This window comes from Canis lupus, chromosome 37 (assembly GCF_048164855.1).
Source record: "Canis lupus baileyi chromosome 37, mCanLup2.hap1, whole genome shotgun sequence".
In the NCBI taxonomy this organism is placed as follows: domain Eukaryota; kingdom Metazoa; phylum Chordata; class Mammalia; order Carnivora; family Canidae; genus Canis; species Canis lupus.
In genome coordinates this window covers 3881379-3899526 of record NC_132874.1, presented here as the reverse complement: position 1 = coordinate 3899526, position 18148 = coordinate 3881379, and the positions used below count along the sequence as shown (strand labels likewise).

The 18148-nt window shown below is 43.1% G+C and overlaps 1 protein-coding gene across 3 annotated transcripts; it reads left to right on the top strand.

Annotated features, from left to right (window-relative positions):
- The first annotated feature begins 45 nt into the window (after positions 1-45).
- ACOT13 (acyl-CoA thioesterase 13) lies at positions 46-16008 on the top strand. Of its 3 annotated transcripts, none has more exons than XM_072813869.1 (4): positions 90-276; positions 4615-5964; positions 12511-12695; positions 15298-16008. In XM_072813869.1, exons 2-4 carry the CDS (start codon positions 5953-5955, stop codon positions 15500-15502), a joined length of 402 nt encoding a protein of 133 aa, XP_072669970.1. In that variant the 5' UTR covers positions 90-276; positions 4615-5952; the 3' UTR covers positions 15503-16008. The 3 variants fall into 3 exon arrangements, with proteins under 3 accessions (XP_072669968.1, XP_072669970.1, XP_072669969.1); XM_072813868.1 differs by having other exon boundaries at positions 90-503; XM_072813867.1 differs by lacking the exon at positions 4615-5964 and having other exon boundaries at positions 46-276.
- The last annotated feature ends 2140 nt before the right edge of the window (positions 16009-18148 follow it).

Here is an 18148-nt window from a genome sequence, read left to right as displayed (position 1 = left end):
CGTGGCTTTGCGCCGTGGGAGCGCGGCCGGGGCCGGGGGCGGGGCGGGTGGCTCCGCGCGTGCGCGCGGGGTCACTGCGGGGGCGGGGCTGGCGCGTAAGAGCGCGCGGGCGGCCGCGGGGAAGGCGGCGCCGGTTCCACCCGCCTGTCCTTGCTCCCGAAGGTCTCCTCCCGCGTGGGAGCCGCCGCCGTCTCGATGAGCCGCCTGATGCAGAACACGCTGGAGTTGATGAAGTCGCTGACTTCGGCTCACGGTTTTGACAGAGTTCTGGAAAAGGTATTGCGGCTGGAAGGAAGCCTGGGCCGGTGGAGGGTTCTGCGGGCCCGGCCGCGGGAGATGCCGCCGGGAATAGTGATGGTGACCGCTGTCGCGGAGAGCCGGCCTGGGCCAGGTCAGGCGCAGGGTGGACTGGACTTCATCCGAAGGTCCATGAGTAAGTTCGGGGCTTCCTTGACGGAAGATTGGGTTCCGTCCGGACGAACCCAGTGCAGACTGGAAATACGGTAAGTCGGAAGGGCCCTTCACCGGCCCAAGCCTCGGAGCTTAGCCGAGCCCGCGTTCAGTGTGCTCAGAGCGCTTCTCGGCCTGCAGGTGGGCAGCATCATCCGGCACGACACCTGTTCGGTAAGAAGTGATGAGTATCTTGTGCGGCTTTCATCTTTTTTTTTTTTTTTTTTAATTTTATTTATTTATGATAGTCACATAGAGAGAGAGAGAGAGAGAGAGAGAGAGAGAGAGGCAGAGACATAGGCAGAGGGAGAAGCAGGCTCCATGCACCGGGAGCCCGACGTGGGATTCGATCCGGGGTCTCCAGGATCGCGCCCTGGGCCAAAGGCAGGCGCCAAACCGCTGCGCCACCCAGGGATCCCTTGTGCGGCTTTCAATACCGTACTGGAAAGGAGATGATTGTGGAGGTACAAAATGATTTTTTTTTTTTTTTTTTTTTTTTTTTTTTTTTTAGAAAGAGCATGCCCGTAGGAGGGAGAGGGAGAGAATTTTTTTTTTTTTTTAAAGATTTTATTTATTTATTCATGATAGTCACAGAGAGAGAGAGAGGCAGAGACACAGGCAGAGGGAGAAGCAGGCTCCATGCACCGGGAGCCCGACGTGGGATTCGATCCCGGGTCTCCAGGATCGCGCCCTGGGCCAAAGGCAGGCGCCAAACCGCTGCGCCACCCAGGGATCCCAATTTTTTTTTTTTTTAAAGATTTTATTTATTCATGAGAGACACAGGCAGAGGGAGAAGCAGGCCCCCTGCGGGGAGCCCGACGTGGAATTCCATCCCTGGACTCCCGGGTCACGACCAAAGGCAGACGCTCAACCACTGACCACCCAGGTGTCCCTAAAAGTGAACTTTATTTTTTTATTTTTATTTTTTAAAGATTTATTTATTCATGATAGTCACAGAGAGAGAGAGAGACAGAGAGGCAGAGACATAGGCAGAGGGAGAAGCAGGCTCCATGCACCGGGAGCCCGACGTGGAAGATTCGATCCCGGGTCTCCAGGATCGCGCCCTGGGCCAAAGGCAGGCGCTAAACCGCTGCGCCACCCAGGGATCCCTAAAAGTGAACTTTAAACAGAACATGTGCAGTCATTTGTAGGAAGAATGTAGGGCATCGGGCCTGTCTTCCTCCTGAAAACAACATGTGGGCTATATTTTCAACATGTAAGCAACTCCCCTAATTACACCCAGGGCTTTTGTGAAAAACACGGGAAATAATACTTAGGCAAATATATTTAATGTTTTTACGTAGCAAACACTAAAATCCAGATACGCTACTTTTTAACAGTAACTTTTTAAGAGAGATTATGCAACAAAAGAGGTATTGGACTAAGGGGAAATTTGCATTCCCTAAAAACATCTATAGCCATTTTCACTGTTAAACTTTCAACGACCAAATTTTGAGTGTGTGTTCTCTCATGATAATCTTGCCATGGGTTGGATTTGCCTTTGAGTGGTCTGATTAAAAATCTCATACATTTTTTTTTTTTTTTAAGATTTTATTTATTCATTCATGAGAGAGGCAGAAAAACACCCAGACAGAGGGAAAAGCAGGCTCCATGCAGGGAGCCCAATGTGGGATTTGATCCCGGGACTGTGGGATCATGCTGCCCTGTGCTAAAGACTGGTGGTGCTCAACCGCTGAGCCACCCAGGCATCCCCAAAATCTCATACTCTTTTTTTTTTTTTTTTTAAGATTTTATTTATTTATTAGAGAGACAGCACAAGCAGGTAGGAGGGCACAGGGAGAGGGAGAAGCAGACTCCCCCACTGAGCAGAGAGCTGGATTCAGCTCTGGATCCCAGGACTCTGAGATGACAAAAGCAGACACTTTATCAACTGCGTACTTAACCAACTGCACCACCCAGGGGCCCCGAAAATCCCATACTTTTTTTTTTTTTAATTTTTTATTTATTTATGATACTCACACCGAGAGAACAAGAGAGGCAGAGACATAGGCAGAGGGAGAAGCAGGCTCCATGCACCGGGAGCCCGATGTGGAATTCGATCCCGGGTCTCCAGGATCGCGCCCTGGGCCAAAGGCAGGCGCTAAACTGCTGCGCCACCCAGGGATCCCAAAATCCCATACCTTGAACAGATACACTGTGAGTCATAAACTTCACGTATGCCTGAGTTGGCATTGGTAATAACTTGGTTTCCAAGAAGATACGCCTGTTAAACTTTTTTTTTTTTTTAAGATTTTATTTATTTTATTCATGAGAGACGCACAGAGAGAGACAGAGGCAGAGGGATAAGCAGGCTCCAGAGCCTGACCTGGGGCTCAATCCCAGGTCTCTAGGATCACACCCTGGGTCAAAGGCGGTGCTAAACCGCTGAGCCACCCAGGCTGCCCACCTGTTAACCTTGATGTATAGAGTTTCTCAGAAGTCCGAGTAAGGTTGAATAGTGCTACCCGTGATTCTACACCCAGTACTGTCCAATAGAGATACAGTGCAAGCTACAAATGCAAGCTGCATGTATAATTTTATGACATAAAATTATAAAAAAAGGCAAAAAAGTAAAATTAATTTTACTAATATATTTTAAGCCACTCATTATATTCAAAATATTATTTTAGTTTGTAATCAATACAAGAGAGTATTATGTTTTAAAGACTTCCATCTTTGAAATCCAGCACATCTTAGTTCCTACTGGCCATGTTTCAAGTGCTCAAGACTGACATCAGGCTAGTAGCTAGCATCCTAACTGCACAGGTCAATACCGTGCAGGTGCTCTGGATTAATTTGATCTAAAATAGGATTTATGGTTGGTTGTGTTTTGTGTGAGCAGAGATGCATGGGACAGAATATATATGAATAGTGATCCATAAAGCTAGTTGTGAACTTGGTTCCTTTGCTTTTACTGTTGATTTAAAGGTAACGTGACCTAAACCAATGGTTCTCAACTAGGGGTAATTGTACTCCCCATAGGATATTTGACAGTGTCTGGAGATGACTGGAGTAGGATGGAAGGGGCACTATGGACATCTAGTGGGCAGAAGCCATAGACCACTAACTGTCCTACAAATATCCTTCAGTGCATACATTCCCTCTCCCTCCCCCCACAATAAAGAATCAGCCTGTCCAAATTAGCACTACTGACATTGAAAAACATTAATCATTCACTTTGTCCTGGGTTAGCACTAAACAAATTGCTACTATTTTAAGTATAAATCATGTCTCAGAACTTTGGAACTTCCATGTCTTGGTATGGGACAAAGGTGTTTGTTTTCTCTAAATCTCTAGTTAACATTGATATTCTCTTTATTGAAATAACTAGTGTGTTTTTTGTTGCCTTACTGGTCTGTGACAAAATTATTTTATGTCACATAGTTGTCGTTTTGGTTATTTAAATAGGAAACTATAGGTTTTTCAAGGCAAGAATGCTCATTTGTAAGTATTTAATGCAAGCATATCGGTAAAACTAAATTGGAGGGGTGCCTGGGTGGCTTGGGTGGCTAAATGTCTGTCTGCCTTCAGCTCAGTTCATGATCTCGGTCCTAGCCTGCCTCAGGCTCTCTGCTCTGAGGGGAGCCTGATTCTCCCTCTGCCTGCTGCTCCCCCTGCTTGTAATAAGCAAGCACTTGCACGTTCTCTCTCTGACAAATAAGAAAAATCTTTAAAAAGAAAAAAACTAAATTGGAGTAAGGATGTATTTGATCTTTCAGACACACCTGCGCTCTTACTTCAGTGCTTTTGCAAAGATGAGAAGGGATAATGTTTCATCTTTTTCTTCTTTTTTAAGTAGGCTCCATAGCCATGTGGAGTCCAGGGTAGGGCTTGAACACATGACCTTGAGATCGAGACCTGGGCAGAAATCAAGAGTCAGACATTAAGCCAACTGAGCTGCCCAGTTGTTATTATTATTATTATTATTATTATTATTATTATTATTATTTATTGTTATTATTATTGAGTGTAAGAAGCAAGTGAGATGTACAGAACTGTCTAAGTCAGCCCCATTACCCATTCCTACAGTGGCCTTACTGACTACCCCAATAGAGAAAACCACCTCACCAGAAGAGAGGTGGATTTTTTTTCCTTGATTATGTAAGAAAAACAATTAAGTCGTGAATGCTAACCTCTGATTCTTCTGAAAATTTTTTTTTTTAGGAGCTGGGGAGGGGCAGAGAGAGGAGGAGAAAGAGTCTGAACAGACTCCATACAAAGTTGAGGTCACGACCTGAGCCAAAACCAAGAGTTGGACACTCAACAAGTGTGCCACCTGGGCTCCCCGTTTTTTTAAGTCAATGAATAATGTAGGCTAACACTTGAAAATTTGGCTGATAATATTCCAATTGGAGTTTCATTTCTTGGACAGATGTTTAGACTCAGCATACAGAATCTAGAATCTGCTAAATGATTTTTAAAATCTGCTATGTGACTTTCTATTCCTCCAAAAATGATCTGTTGAAGAAGACACTTTCCACTTAGCCCTGGTACAGATGTCAAATTAATGCACAAGATCTTACAAAAGAACTTCTTTATTTCAGCCTGTTCTTTTTCTTAAAAAAAAAAAAAAAAGAAAAGCCTCTGGTTTGCCTCCGGTTTTGTGGGTCTTTATAAACACTGAGAAACCAATCTTTTATAAAACACTGACACAGAAGAACTAACACTCAAATGAAATGTCCTGCTCTTACTTTAAGATGACCTTAAAATCAGTCAACAAACCCAAGTACTGTGAAATAATGAAGAAATACCAACCACAGTCCCCTGCCTTCTAGGAGTTTATCATACAGGAGAGGAGAAAATCAGGACCCAGGGAACACATCAGTGTTATCGGATGTTCCCTAAGGAAGAAGAGTCCCATGAATAAAAAAAGTCTGGGAAACACTGATGTTGTATCCCCCGTTTTTAAAAAAATTGCAGCAAAACATACGGAATGTAAAATTCGCCATCTTACCCATTCTAAAGTACACAATTCAGTATTAGTTGCATTCACAATGTTGTGGAAGGATCATCACCTCCCACCTCCAGAACTCTTCATTGTGCAAAGCTGGAACTCTCTGTTCATTAAACAATAACTGTTTCCTTTTCCTCCAGCCTTGGCATCATGTCTACCATCTGTCTCTCTGAATTTGACTACTCTAGGTATTTCATCTAAGTGGAGATGTTCTACCCTTTTTATATATTAAAACTTTGGCTAGTTCTGGTATAAGTCAACATGTCTCACTTTATCATGGTTATTTGCCACTGGCTCTTAGTACACTACCAGTAACACATGTGGAGAGACATATCTTGGGAGTCTCAAATGACAGGCACTGTGCTAGGGTCTGGAAATACTATGTGGAATCCAAAACAGAAATAAGGGAGTGGAGTTCAGAAGCAAGGTAAAATTGCAGAGTCATCCTTATGAAAACAAGATGAAGATGTGTAAGTAAATGAAGTATCGAAAGAGGAAGAACACAGAGAAATAGGAAGGTTTAGGAGTGAACCTCAAAGACTACAGAAATGGTTAGAAAGGTAAGAACAGATCTTATACTTACTAGAGAAACCTTGAGACTTTGAATTGATCACAAAAGGGCAGTGATATCATATAGAAAATTTACCAGTGTGACATACCAACAAATATTCTCAAACTCGTTATTGGCCATTAAAATAATCTAGGTGTAAGAAATGCACAAGAAAGTAATAAAGCAACCTTTGTTCGAATAATTCGATACAAAAATTGTGGCTTTAGCATTATTTGTGGTATCAGAAATGCAAAATAACCACAGGGGAACGACTAAAAGAAATCACTTGTAGCTCCATGTAAAGGAGTGACATTTAAAAGAATGGCTTGCTATCAGGATCATGTCACCAAATGGTGTGTATGACTTTATAAAATTAGAAATTTTTGTATTTAAATTTTTCATAGCATTTACTATTTGTCATGCACTCTGCTGACTTTACTAACATGAACTCTAGGCAAAAGATACAGTAAAGGCCAAAATACAATTATCTGGAAAAGAATTTCTCAATGAATAGGTGGTTTTGGTTTTTTTTGTTGTTGTTTGTTTGTTTTTAAGATTTTACCCATTCATTCGTGGAAGATAGAGAGGCAGAGGGAGAAGCAGGCTCCATGCAGGGAGCCTGATGTGGGGCTTGATCCCGGGTCTCCAAGATCAAGCCCTGAGCCGAAGGCAGATGCTCAACCACTGAGCCACCCAGGCATCGCTGGTTAAATCTTTGGGGGCTATTTCATTCAGTTCCACTAAACTCTTCCCTTGGGCTTTGTCTTGCCTCCTATGGTGCTCATCTGCTAATATCTATTACTTCTAGCCTTCTCTTATAACCTCTGCTGGCTTCTTACCTCCTTGAGAACGAGGGCAACGTCTTATTTTTGGATCTTCAGCCACTTCTGTTCTTCAAGAGCTGTCGCTGGCATCCCCAGCTGTCTTGCTCTGACCCAGTTGTATACCTCAACTAACTTTTATTATTGGACTTGCTCTATAGTACTGAAAGTATCTGTTACCTACTTCCTGTGCCACACGGAGAGCACTCTTTGGGAGCAGGACTGTAGTAGATGCTTGATGAGCATATGTCAATGCCTGATGCAAGGTGTCCAGTAGAATGGCTCTCACACCAAAGATGCTCCCTAGAGCTTGGTCAGTCAGTTGCTGGTGCCATTAATGGTTGAACATTTTGGTACAGAATGCTGACCTTCAGATTCGAATGTATTCACTCATTCAACAAACATTTGAGCACCTACTATGTGCCAGGCACTACTCAAGTCAGCAGAAAACTCACAGAAGATCCTTCCACTGATGGGACTTGTATATTATGTGTGAAAAATCAAACACTAGCCAGAGTAAGTAAAGCAGATACATGGAGTATGCCAGATGGTGCTGAGTGGTGCAAAAGAATATAAAGCAGAGACCAGTGATAGAGTATTGGGAGAGTGTAAAGATTTTTCCTCTAAAATGTATATTCCTGTGGAGCCCCCCGCCCCGGGTTCAGTTAAGACCTGAGAGCAAGTCATTGATGCTCGAAGGGAAAGAGTGTTCTGGGCCAGGGGAACAGCCAGTGTAAAGGCTCTGCGACTTTAAAGCACTGTGTGTTTGCAGTATTTCCAGAGGAATTCTAAGCAGACAAATTGGAGATGAGGTCTCCGTACAGCTTCGTAGGTTACTGTAAGGACTTCGGTTTTTACTTCAAGGGGTTTGAACGGAACAGTGACAGGATTTTACATGTAGTTTTAAAGGGGCACTCCTATCGTTAGTGAGAGAGCAGACATGAGGCAGGCAAGGGCGGGAGCAGGAAGGGGACTTGGCCGGCCACTGTAGCAACTGGAGGGAAGAGAGAGCTTGGGCCAGAGTGGAAGAGTGATGAGTAGTGGATGGGGGCTAGGGACAGGATTGGATTCTGGCCATGTCTGAAGATGGAGGGGTAGGATTTGCTGATGGATAGGGAGAGAGGAGAGAAGACTGTGTTGGGGAGGCTGTGCCCCTTGAAGACCATCTGCCCAGCTCTCTGTGATTGCTCATGGCTTGCATCACTCACTAGACTTTTTGCTTTTTCTCCCCGCTTGCTACCACCTACATCTTGAGCACTTGTATATAGAGTGCCTTGTGTTAGAGAACCTGTGCTCTAGCCTGCTGAGTGAAGCTGAAACCTGGGCTGGCCTTGGGTAGCCTTGTAAGGCTGAAGGATTAGTTGGCCCTAAGACTCTAGTGGGCATTGCAGAATAAGAGCCAGCAGAGAAGAAGGAAACCCAGAAGGTGGACATGGCAGTTAGGGGAGGGTCACAAAAAGGTTTAGATGTCACTGAGAAAGGGCTGAAAAGTATCCACTGACTTTACTAATCAGGTCATGCAGTGATTGAATTTAGTACCAGAGGGATGCCTGGGTGACTCATTGGTTGAGCACCTGCCTTTGGCTCAGGTCGTGATTTCAGGGTCCAGGATTGAGTCCCGCACTGGGTTCCCCACATGGAGCCTGCTTTTCTCCCTCTGCCTATGTCTCTACCTCTCTCTGTGCGTCTCTCATGAATAAATAAAGAAAATCTTTAAAAAAAAATTTAGTAACAGAGACCATTCTAATCGGGCAATTCTAAGAAAGATCCGTGTGAAACTATACAAAGCAACTTGCATTTTGATGACTGTATTTGAATCACAACCTTAGTAAGGATGAGAGCTAATGTGTTTTGATCACCTGTGACCTGCCAGGCTTCATTCTAACTGCTCAATTTTAAGGTTATCTTAACCTTTACAAAACCCTATGCGGGCTGTGCTGTTATGTTCACTTTACAGAACAGACGTGGAATAACTCAGTTAAGGATCTGGCCTGAGTCTGGGCCTAGAGCCAGGCTCTTCACCACTGATCTAAAGGCATGTGCGTGTTAAACTGCTAAGACACACGCTACACAACTAGTGCTGGACCGCCGTGGAGCATGCACCACAGCAATCCTGTGGCACACGCCCTTTTACAGTCCCTGGACATCACAGTCTGCAGACACTTCCTTCTGGTATCCGCCCTGGGTCACCTTGGAAATCAGCAGTGGCTGTCATCAGGGCAAAGTGCTTGAAAACAAACTCTTCTCAGACCTAAAATTCTCATTCACAGACACCATCTGTTCTCTGTGCTTTTGTGTGTATACATGGTCTTTCATACTTGGTCTCCTGTCTTGGTGCACTCACATTTTCATGTACCCAGATTTTCTTCTGCCTCAGGCCTCATGCCTTTAAGCCGATCACAGACACCTTTACTGAACCAGAGATACACACTTCTTAATCAGTGAGCAGGCTCAGTATGGTGATCAGCAGCAGTCACAGTGACAGAGGTCTCTCAAGGACCAGAGTGACTAGAAACATCAAGCAAGGCCTACAGAGAGTCCTGAGGTCTGGACAGGGCTCCTACTGGGGACCATCTCCTTCACTGCTATTATTAGGCATCCCTTCTCTCTGTCTTTATTGAAAAGCTAAGGGAGGAAAGGGGAGACTGTCCCCGCAAGTGTGTTACCTATGATGGAATTTGAACCTAGGGGTTTGGGTGACTGAGGAGGGTGCCATGGCAGCATGAGTCACATAAACTCATGTGAATGCATGAGGAATAGGGAAGGGACAGGACACTCAGGCCATATAGAAAAGGGACAGATTGTGTGTGTATGCATATACGTAAGGAGCCCATGTGTCAGCTGAGCCATAAAGGTTCTTGCCAACCTGCTGCCCAACCCCTGTGATCCTGGGAATAGAATGTATTTGGGCAATTAATCCTCTGTATTGTTGGGGGCCCCACAGATATATTCCTGACCCCACCGCATCATACAAGGCTTTCCAGCCGTCCTCCCACCAGACACCAAATGAACCAGGACTGAGTCATTCGCAGCAGGCCAGTTGAGATGTGAAGGGACGTGATTTTACACAGTGGTTAAACTTGAGATGTCTGAATCAAAGGAAGATGAAAGTATCTACTTCAAAGATGTGTGAGGATGGAAACCATGCAGAGTTGCTGAGTGTGGTCCCTAACACAAAGTTGGCCATAGTTAATAACCCAATAAACAAGTGTGTCCCCTACAACCCATATCTTAACTGAGATTTTGAGGGGTTTGTTTTGTTTTGTTTTTACAGTATTCTCATAACCCCTTCATCAAAGAAAGGTTAGCTCTCCATTGGTCTCTTCCTCAACAAGATTACCTATTAGGGTTGGCTAGTTGGCTAGGACATTCCTTTGTTAGCTTCTCTTCCCTGACCTGCCAGCTTCTTTCCCCATTTTCACTTATTTCGCTCTTCCGGTCTGTCAGGACTCAATTATTCCCCAGGAAGCCTTTCCTAATGTCTTTTCTCTGAAAACATACTTTTATTAGTTAGGTATCCTCTTAGCAACTGGTGTTTATTCTGTCCCTAGGAATTCCCTCCCATGTGTTCTCATTGATACCTTTAGGTTGTGCACCCTTACCAGCAGGGATTTGATTTCTTTCATCCTTATATTCCCAGGGCTTGCTAAACTGTAAATGCTTGGATACAGGTCGTGCACACCTTGATCCTGCTTGGTATACATATTAGTTTATGAGGACATCTTGTGGTCAGATCATTTATTGTATGAATAGACTTGATGCTGTTCTAACACTTACTTGCCACTGATGCACCTGTGAGGCAAAAACGTGACATGAACTTGTTTAGGATATTTTATATTGTGTGGCTCTGTTTTTATCCTCAGCATAAACAGCAGCAAAACCACTAAAGTTATGGTTTGTGAAATCCCCAAAGTGTCTTCCTGGTGGGAGCCCTTAAAGGTCACTGTATATCCGGACTTCATAGTTAGTGTATATCTGGATTTCATAGTTAGTGTCGAAGGAAATTGAAGATAGACCTAGATCTAAATCTCAGTTCTATCACACCATAGATGATCCCAACAACAAACCACTGTGAATTTAATTTACAAAATGGAAATTGTCCCTTACTTATTGGTGTAATATATGTTAATGTTTAGTGCAGTGACTAGCAAAGGAAAATGCTAAGGTAGCAATTATTTAGAATCTAACCACTTAAGGCTTAAAACACCCCTCACCCCGAAATACAACAGACACACCCAATACCGATCTGTATTCAACCTGAATGCCTTTGGCCATGGTGAAAACCATAGTGCTAAATCCAGCACATTCCAGCCACAGCTCAGCTCCAACTTCTATATACTATGCTATGATGTTTTTCCTAATAATTTAACTAGGATATAAGAAACTTAGTTCTGTTATTTTTTCCAAAAGCTTGCTTTTTAAAGATTTTGATATAAAATTTTTAATTCGTTGTTCCATATTTTATCTTTCACATAATTCTTTTTTTTTTTTTAAGATTTTATTTATTTATTCATGACAGACACACAGAGAGGGAGAGAGAGGCCTAGAGACATAGGCAGAGGGAGAAGCAGGCTCCATGCAGGGAGCTCGATGTGGGACTTGATCCTGGGTCTCCAGGATCTGGCCCTGGGCTGAAGGTGGTGCTAAACCGCTGGGCCACCAGGGCTGCCCCACATAATTCTTTTTCATTATGATACTATGATACCTAAAAGCCAGCAGTTAAACTTTGCTGGATTCCGTTGTTAAACTTTTTATATTAATGGGTTTATGGTAGAAGTTTGTTGATTCTAGTAACTCATTGAATTACTGAATTTCTTCCAGTCTTTTTTTTTTTTTTTTTTTAAGATTTCATTTATTTATTCATGGGAGACACATAGAGAGGCAGAGACACAGGCAGAAAGAGAAGCAGGCTTCATGCAAGGAGCCCCATGTGGGACTTGATCCCAGGACCCCAGGATCACACCCTGGGCCGAAGGCAGGCACTAAACCGCTGAGTCACCCAGGGATCCAAAGTCACTAGAAAAATTGCCCTCTACAAAAATTAGGGAATGTCCAAATTAAAGCTATCATGAGTTAACAGATCATAGGGGCCAGCTAGCTTTGTTGGTCCAGAATTTCTTTTTTTTTTTTTTTTTTAATTTTTTATTTATTTATGATAGTCACAGAGAGAGAAATAGAGAGAGGCAGAGACATAGGCAGAGGAAGAAGCAGGCTCCATGCACCGGAAGCCCGACGTGGGATTCGATCCCCGGTCTCCAGGATCGCGCCCTGGGCCAAAGGCAGGCGCCAAACCGCTGCGCCACCCAGGGATCCCGGTCCAGAATTTCTGTGAAGACATTAAGAGATGTCATCTTGTCACACACAAAGCTGAAAAGCTCAGAATATTTCTGCAGAGTGGAGATTTAACAAAAACTGTCTTTCCCTAAATATTCCTTTTTCTTTAAGAACAGTTTACCTATGGGTTAATTTCTATCATAGAGACATTGGTAACTTACTTGCATTTCTCATCAACTCTTTTAGGATCACTTAGTTAAAGATTTTATTTTTAAACAATCTCTACACCCAACGTGGGGCTTGAACTCACAACCCCCAGATCAAGAGTTGCATGCTCTACCAACTGAGCCAGCCAGGCACCTGTGGTGTGACCCCGTTTAACCCAGTGATTGTTCTTGATGGGCTGTTTGGGCTTTGCTAATACCAAAGAATGTTCAAAATTCTTTTTTTTTTATACTTAGGTGACTCTTGTCTCTGCTGCCCCTGGGAAAGTGATTTGTGAAATGAAAGTAGAAAGCAACCATGCCAATAAATACGGCACTCTCCATGGTGGTTTTACAGCCACCCTAGTGGACAACATATCAACGTTGGCTCTGCTGTGCACAGAAAGGGGAGTACCCGGAGTCAGTGTGGATATGAACATAACGTATGTACCCAAACTGTACTACAAATAACTTTTTTTTTTTTCAAATAACTTTTTTTAATGAGAAAACTCATTTCAAACCACTAGGACTAATACATTCATGACATAAATAAAACTGGAGGTGTCCTGTAGTGTAGCTCTAGATGTGCCCTGAAGGTTCCCATAGCCTTCGAATGTGAAAATAGAGGAACTAATTTCCAAGTGCAGTGTGTATCAGGAGTGCAGGGGTTAGGACCTAAACATTCAAAACCGCAAACATTCAGCTTCTGTTACATATACTCGTGGGGGGAAATTGTCACAAACCCACAGCCTCTACCTGTTTCCCAATCCTTACAAGTACTACTTGTACAAATCATTTATGAGGGCCGTATTGAGTGGACAGAAAAAAGCCTGAGTAAAATTAAAAGAAAAGTGGATAAACCTTCATAAAGTATGTATTGCCATTGCCTTGTAACAAGGTGAAAACAAATGTCCAGGTTTGCAGTCTGTCTCTCTCTTTGCAACTGCAAACATGCTCTGTACACGTAAACTCCATGATCAGGAAGCAGTGCCACAGATGGCAGGCTGTCACTCACCATTGTGAAAATGCCTGCAGGGCTCATATGTTTTCAAGTGTAAAAAATTCACTTCCAGCATTAACAAGTACCCCTGCCATCCCTTATCAATAGAGTGCAGGGCCCAGGGATTTAGTTTCAAGACAACTAGTTTTTCCATCTACACAACAGAACAATGATTTTTTTGGAGTGGGGGCAGAGGACAGGCAGGGATTAGGGTGGGAAAGCCAATGCTATGGACCACGAGGGCAATGGAAATAATGTCAATTTTCTTTTTTTACGTTCTAAATTTAGGGTGCCTGAAGAAAATTCAGACTTTTCTTTTTTTTTTTGTTTTTTTTTTAAGATTTATTTATTCATGAGAGACAGAGAGGCAGAGACACAGGCAGAGGGAGAAGCAGGCTTCAAGCAAGGAGCCTGACGTGGGACTTAATCTCCAGATCTCCAGGATCTGCTGCGGAAGGCAGCGCTGAACCGCTGAGCCACCCGGGCTGCCCACAAATTCAGCCCTTCTTTACTATGGGAACAAATTGAGGGTGCAATAAGAAGTGCTCTTGAAATTAAGATCTCAGAGGTTCTGCTTGCTGTGGTGAGCATGTTCTGCAGTCCTTACCTTACTCCACATGGTAAGAGGTGAGGCTAGCCGACAACCCCCTTGGCCTCAGGAACCTCTCTTAAGAGCAGAGATTCTCAAAATGAGCACTGTTTCTCGTCATCTTCTGAGATACTACCGCTGCTCTCACAAGCCTAAAGAATTTTTTGTAAGTCAGACATAGTTTCCATGTATGTGTGGTCAAAGGTAGAGGTCACAATCAAGAACTGCCTGAGCTTCAAAACCTGACTCACTTGAACAGAAATACACCGTCTCAAAGATTTACTACAGATATTTAAAAAATAAATGAGTGACAATTTAGGAGTAAGACAGGTAGGGAGGGGTCTCTTAAAGATACATACAACTTCATCACCTGGATTCTAAGGGCCTCCTTGCAATTCCTTATTGTTCTTACATTAAATCATCTTTAAGTGCAGAATTTACTCACATGCCAGTTACATAAATTCTAAACACCAATATGACAAGATACAGTAGTCCCCTCTTAGCCACAGGGCTACATTCCAAGACCTCCAGTGGATGCCTGAAACCACAGATAGTACTGGACCCATTGTATGTTTTCCCTATACACACATACCTATGATCAAGTTGCAACGAGGCACTGTAAGATAAACAATGATAATAAAACAGAACAAGCATCAGCTACTGTAATGCTGCAGGAATGTGGTCTCTGAAATCACCGTATTGAACCGTATGCACCCTTCTAGTGAGGCCGTGAGATACAGTCCCCACATGAAGTGAGGGGAGTGGCATAGGCAGGGGGTGCAGCTTTAGGCTACTGTTGATCTCTGACAATAGGTCAGGAGGATCTGGACCCCTGGGTGGCTCTGCAGTTGGGCGCCTGCCTTTGGCTCAGGTCGCGATCCCGAGATCTGGGATCGAGTCCCACATCGGGCTCCCTGCATGAAGCCTGCTTCTTCCTCTGTGTCTCTGCCTCTCTCTCTCTGTGTCTCTCATGAATAAATAAATCTTTAAAAAAAAATAAGTCAGGAGGATCATCTGCTTCCTTCTGGACCACAGGTAAGGGGGAACCTGCTGAGTTAGACGCCAGGCAATACTTCACCCAGGATTTCAGCAGATCAGATAAAAGCTGGAGAAAATCTTTCACCAACCCTGAATAAATAGGAAATGGAAAACTTAAAGGTGGGTAGGGAACACAACTTCCCACATTTATAGGAAAAGAAACTTAAAAAAAAAAAACAAAACAAACTTGTGTGGATATGGAAAGGGGAAGATGAACTTGGTCAGGACCAGCCATTCAAATGTGATGGGACAGAAAACTTACTGATAACTATTCTTAAACTACTTTGAGGAAAATAAAGAAAACATAAGAAGGCTGTTAAGAGATACAACTAGCCCTCTTAAAAAAATTGTTAGAAATGTTTATAAATTCAAAAAATGAAAAATTATTTGCTATTAACTATATTTGTTTCCCTTCAAGGTACATGTCCCCTGCAAAAATAGGAGAAGACATAATGATAACAGCACATATTCTGAAGCAAGGGAAAACACTTGCATTTACCTCTGTGGATCTGATGAACAAGACCACGGGAAAATTGGTAGCACAAGGCAGACACACAAAACACCTGGGAAACCAAGACCAGCATGTTAACTGGAAGATACCCAACAACAAAGACCAAGTGTAAATTTGACTTGAACAAATAGAACTTTCAGGATAAGTTAGCACAACCAGAAATTGTTAGGAATTATTTTCTTTGGGAAAATGCCATAGGAACCAAGTGGGACGTAGGATGGGACTGTTTTTCATTTAAAATTTCTTCAGTTTGTTTGTAATCTTACAGAGTTGATACTTGGGTGAAAAAAATCCTTAGCTGAAAGTGTTTCTGAAAACTTAGGTAAAGCAAAGAAGCCAGCAAGGCCATTTTGAGAGATTACCTTAGAGCTAATGTCCAATATTAAGCTATTAGAGCAATACAGGAAGCAACTTTAAATAAATTTGGAAGGGATCCCTGGGTGGGTCAGCGGCTTAGTGCCTGCCTTTGGCCCAGGGCGCGATCCTGGAGTCCTGGGATCGAGTTCTGCATCAGGCTCCAGGCATGGAGACTGCTTCTCCCTCCTCCTGTGTCTCTGCCTCTCTATCATGAATAAATAAATCTTTAAAAAAATAAATTTGGAGACATTAACAGTTAAAGGCTGATTCTCCTTTGCTTGTCATGGTGCTCTGTTAGTAGACTTCCTAGTAGCATTGAGCATGTAGGACTGGCATCTAGTTCTTAATTTCTAATATTTCCCTCCAAAAGGAACCTGGGCTTCTTGGAGAAAATAGCTGATGCAAGGACTGGGGAACTGGCATTAGGGAAATTGACATTAACATATTTTGTGCTTCAAAGTAAGCAAGTGTTCAAGAAAATAGTTAAGAGGCATGCGAACTGTGCACGTGTTATCATTTAGTTAGATATTATAGGGCAGAGACAGGAGGGCTCTTCCTCATGACAGAATGCTGCTAAATGTGGTGGGGAGGAATAGATACTATTTTGCAACTATCATAGTAAACATTGGTCACAACCAAAAATCAAAAATCGCTGGTGGTCCCAATAAAGAACAGAGCATTTCCATGTTGTTTCCCGGATTGCTTCTTAGTTACAAGGGAAAAATAGTCACTATACAATTCAGAAACAAGACACCACCTCGACCAGTCAAAATTCATACCAAGAGCAAATTGACAGTGCATTTCTGGATATTAACTGGAGAAGGGAGTGAGGTTACATGAATTGGGTGCTGGCCAGAGTGCATAATCCCAAGTTTAACCACGAAGAAGCATCATTCAGATGCAAAATGAGGAATACTATTTTAAAAAATTAGCCTACTCTTCAAAAAAATGTCAGGGTCCAAAACAAAGGCCAGATTAGAGACTAGAGATTTGACAGCTAATGCCAACAGTCCTGTAGTGGACCGTTGTTGGGGTGGGTTTTAAATTAAAAACAGGGTATTGGGACGCCTGGGTGATTCAGTGGTTGAGCATCTGCCTTTGGCTCAGGTCGTGATCCCGGGATCCGGGATCAAGTCCCACATCAGGCTCCCTGCAAGGAGCCTGCTTCTGTGTCTGTCATGAATAAATAAATCTTAAAAAAATAAAAATAAAAACGGTATTTAGGATGATGAACAAAACTGGAATATCAATGACAGATTAAGGTATATCAACATTACATTTCCTGGATTCGGTAACTTTACTGTGGTTATGCCAGAATAGCCCTGTGCTTGGGACTAGGGGGCAAGTACTAGGGGCCAAGGAGTAAAGATGTATGCATGATGTATGTACCAAACAAATGATTCAAAAGAGACGTACAGGGGATCCCTGGCGGTTTAATGCCTGCCTTCGGCCCAGGACATGATCCTGGAGTCCCAGGATCAAGTCCCATGTCGGGCTCCCTGCATGGAGCCTGCTTCTCCTTCTGCCTGTGTCTCTGCCTCTCTCTCATGAATAAATAAAATCTTTAAAGTATATATATATATACACGTAGAAAAACAGTGGGAAAAAATGTGGCTAAGACGTGGGTAAAGGTTATATAGAACTTTGTTAAAACTTTTCTAAATTTATTCTAAAATAAAAACTTGCTCTTTGCACTCAGGACTGTTGGCAGTCCCGAGCTTTGAATAGGACCCACTCATGAGACATTCAAAACCATTTGTTCAAAGAGATTCTAATTTTTTTAGAAGATTTTATTTATTCATGAGAGACACACACAGAGAGAGAGGCAGAGACACAGGCAGGGGGAGAAGAAGGCTCCATGAAGGGAGCTCGACGTGGGGCTGGATCCCGGGTCTTCAGGATCACCCTGGGCTGAAGGCAATGCTAAACCGCTGAGCCACCCAGGCTGCCCAAAAGATTCTAATTTTCAACTGAGAAAATCTGTGAAAGCATTTTGAAATTAAGAACATTATTTGGTGGGGGGGTGGGATAAAAAAAAAAATTTTTTTTTCTGGGGGAATGCCTCGTGGCTCAGTAGTTGAGTGTCTGCCTTTGGCTTAGAGCGTGACTCCAGGGTCCCTGTACGGAGCCTGCTTCTCCCTCCACCTATGCCTCTGCCTGTCTCATGAATAAATAAAATATTTTGAAAATGTATTATTTTTCTGGGACACCTGGCTGGCTCAGTCAAACATGCGACTCTTGACCTCGGGGTTGTGAGTTAAGAGCCCCATGTTGCATGTGGAGCCTGCTTTAAAAAATCTATTTTTCTTTTCCATGAAGCAAGGAACAAGACCAACCTGATAACTGCTAAAGCTGACAAAATGTCTTTTTGATTCCTATTCCTTGAATTACAAACCCATCT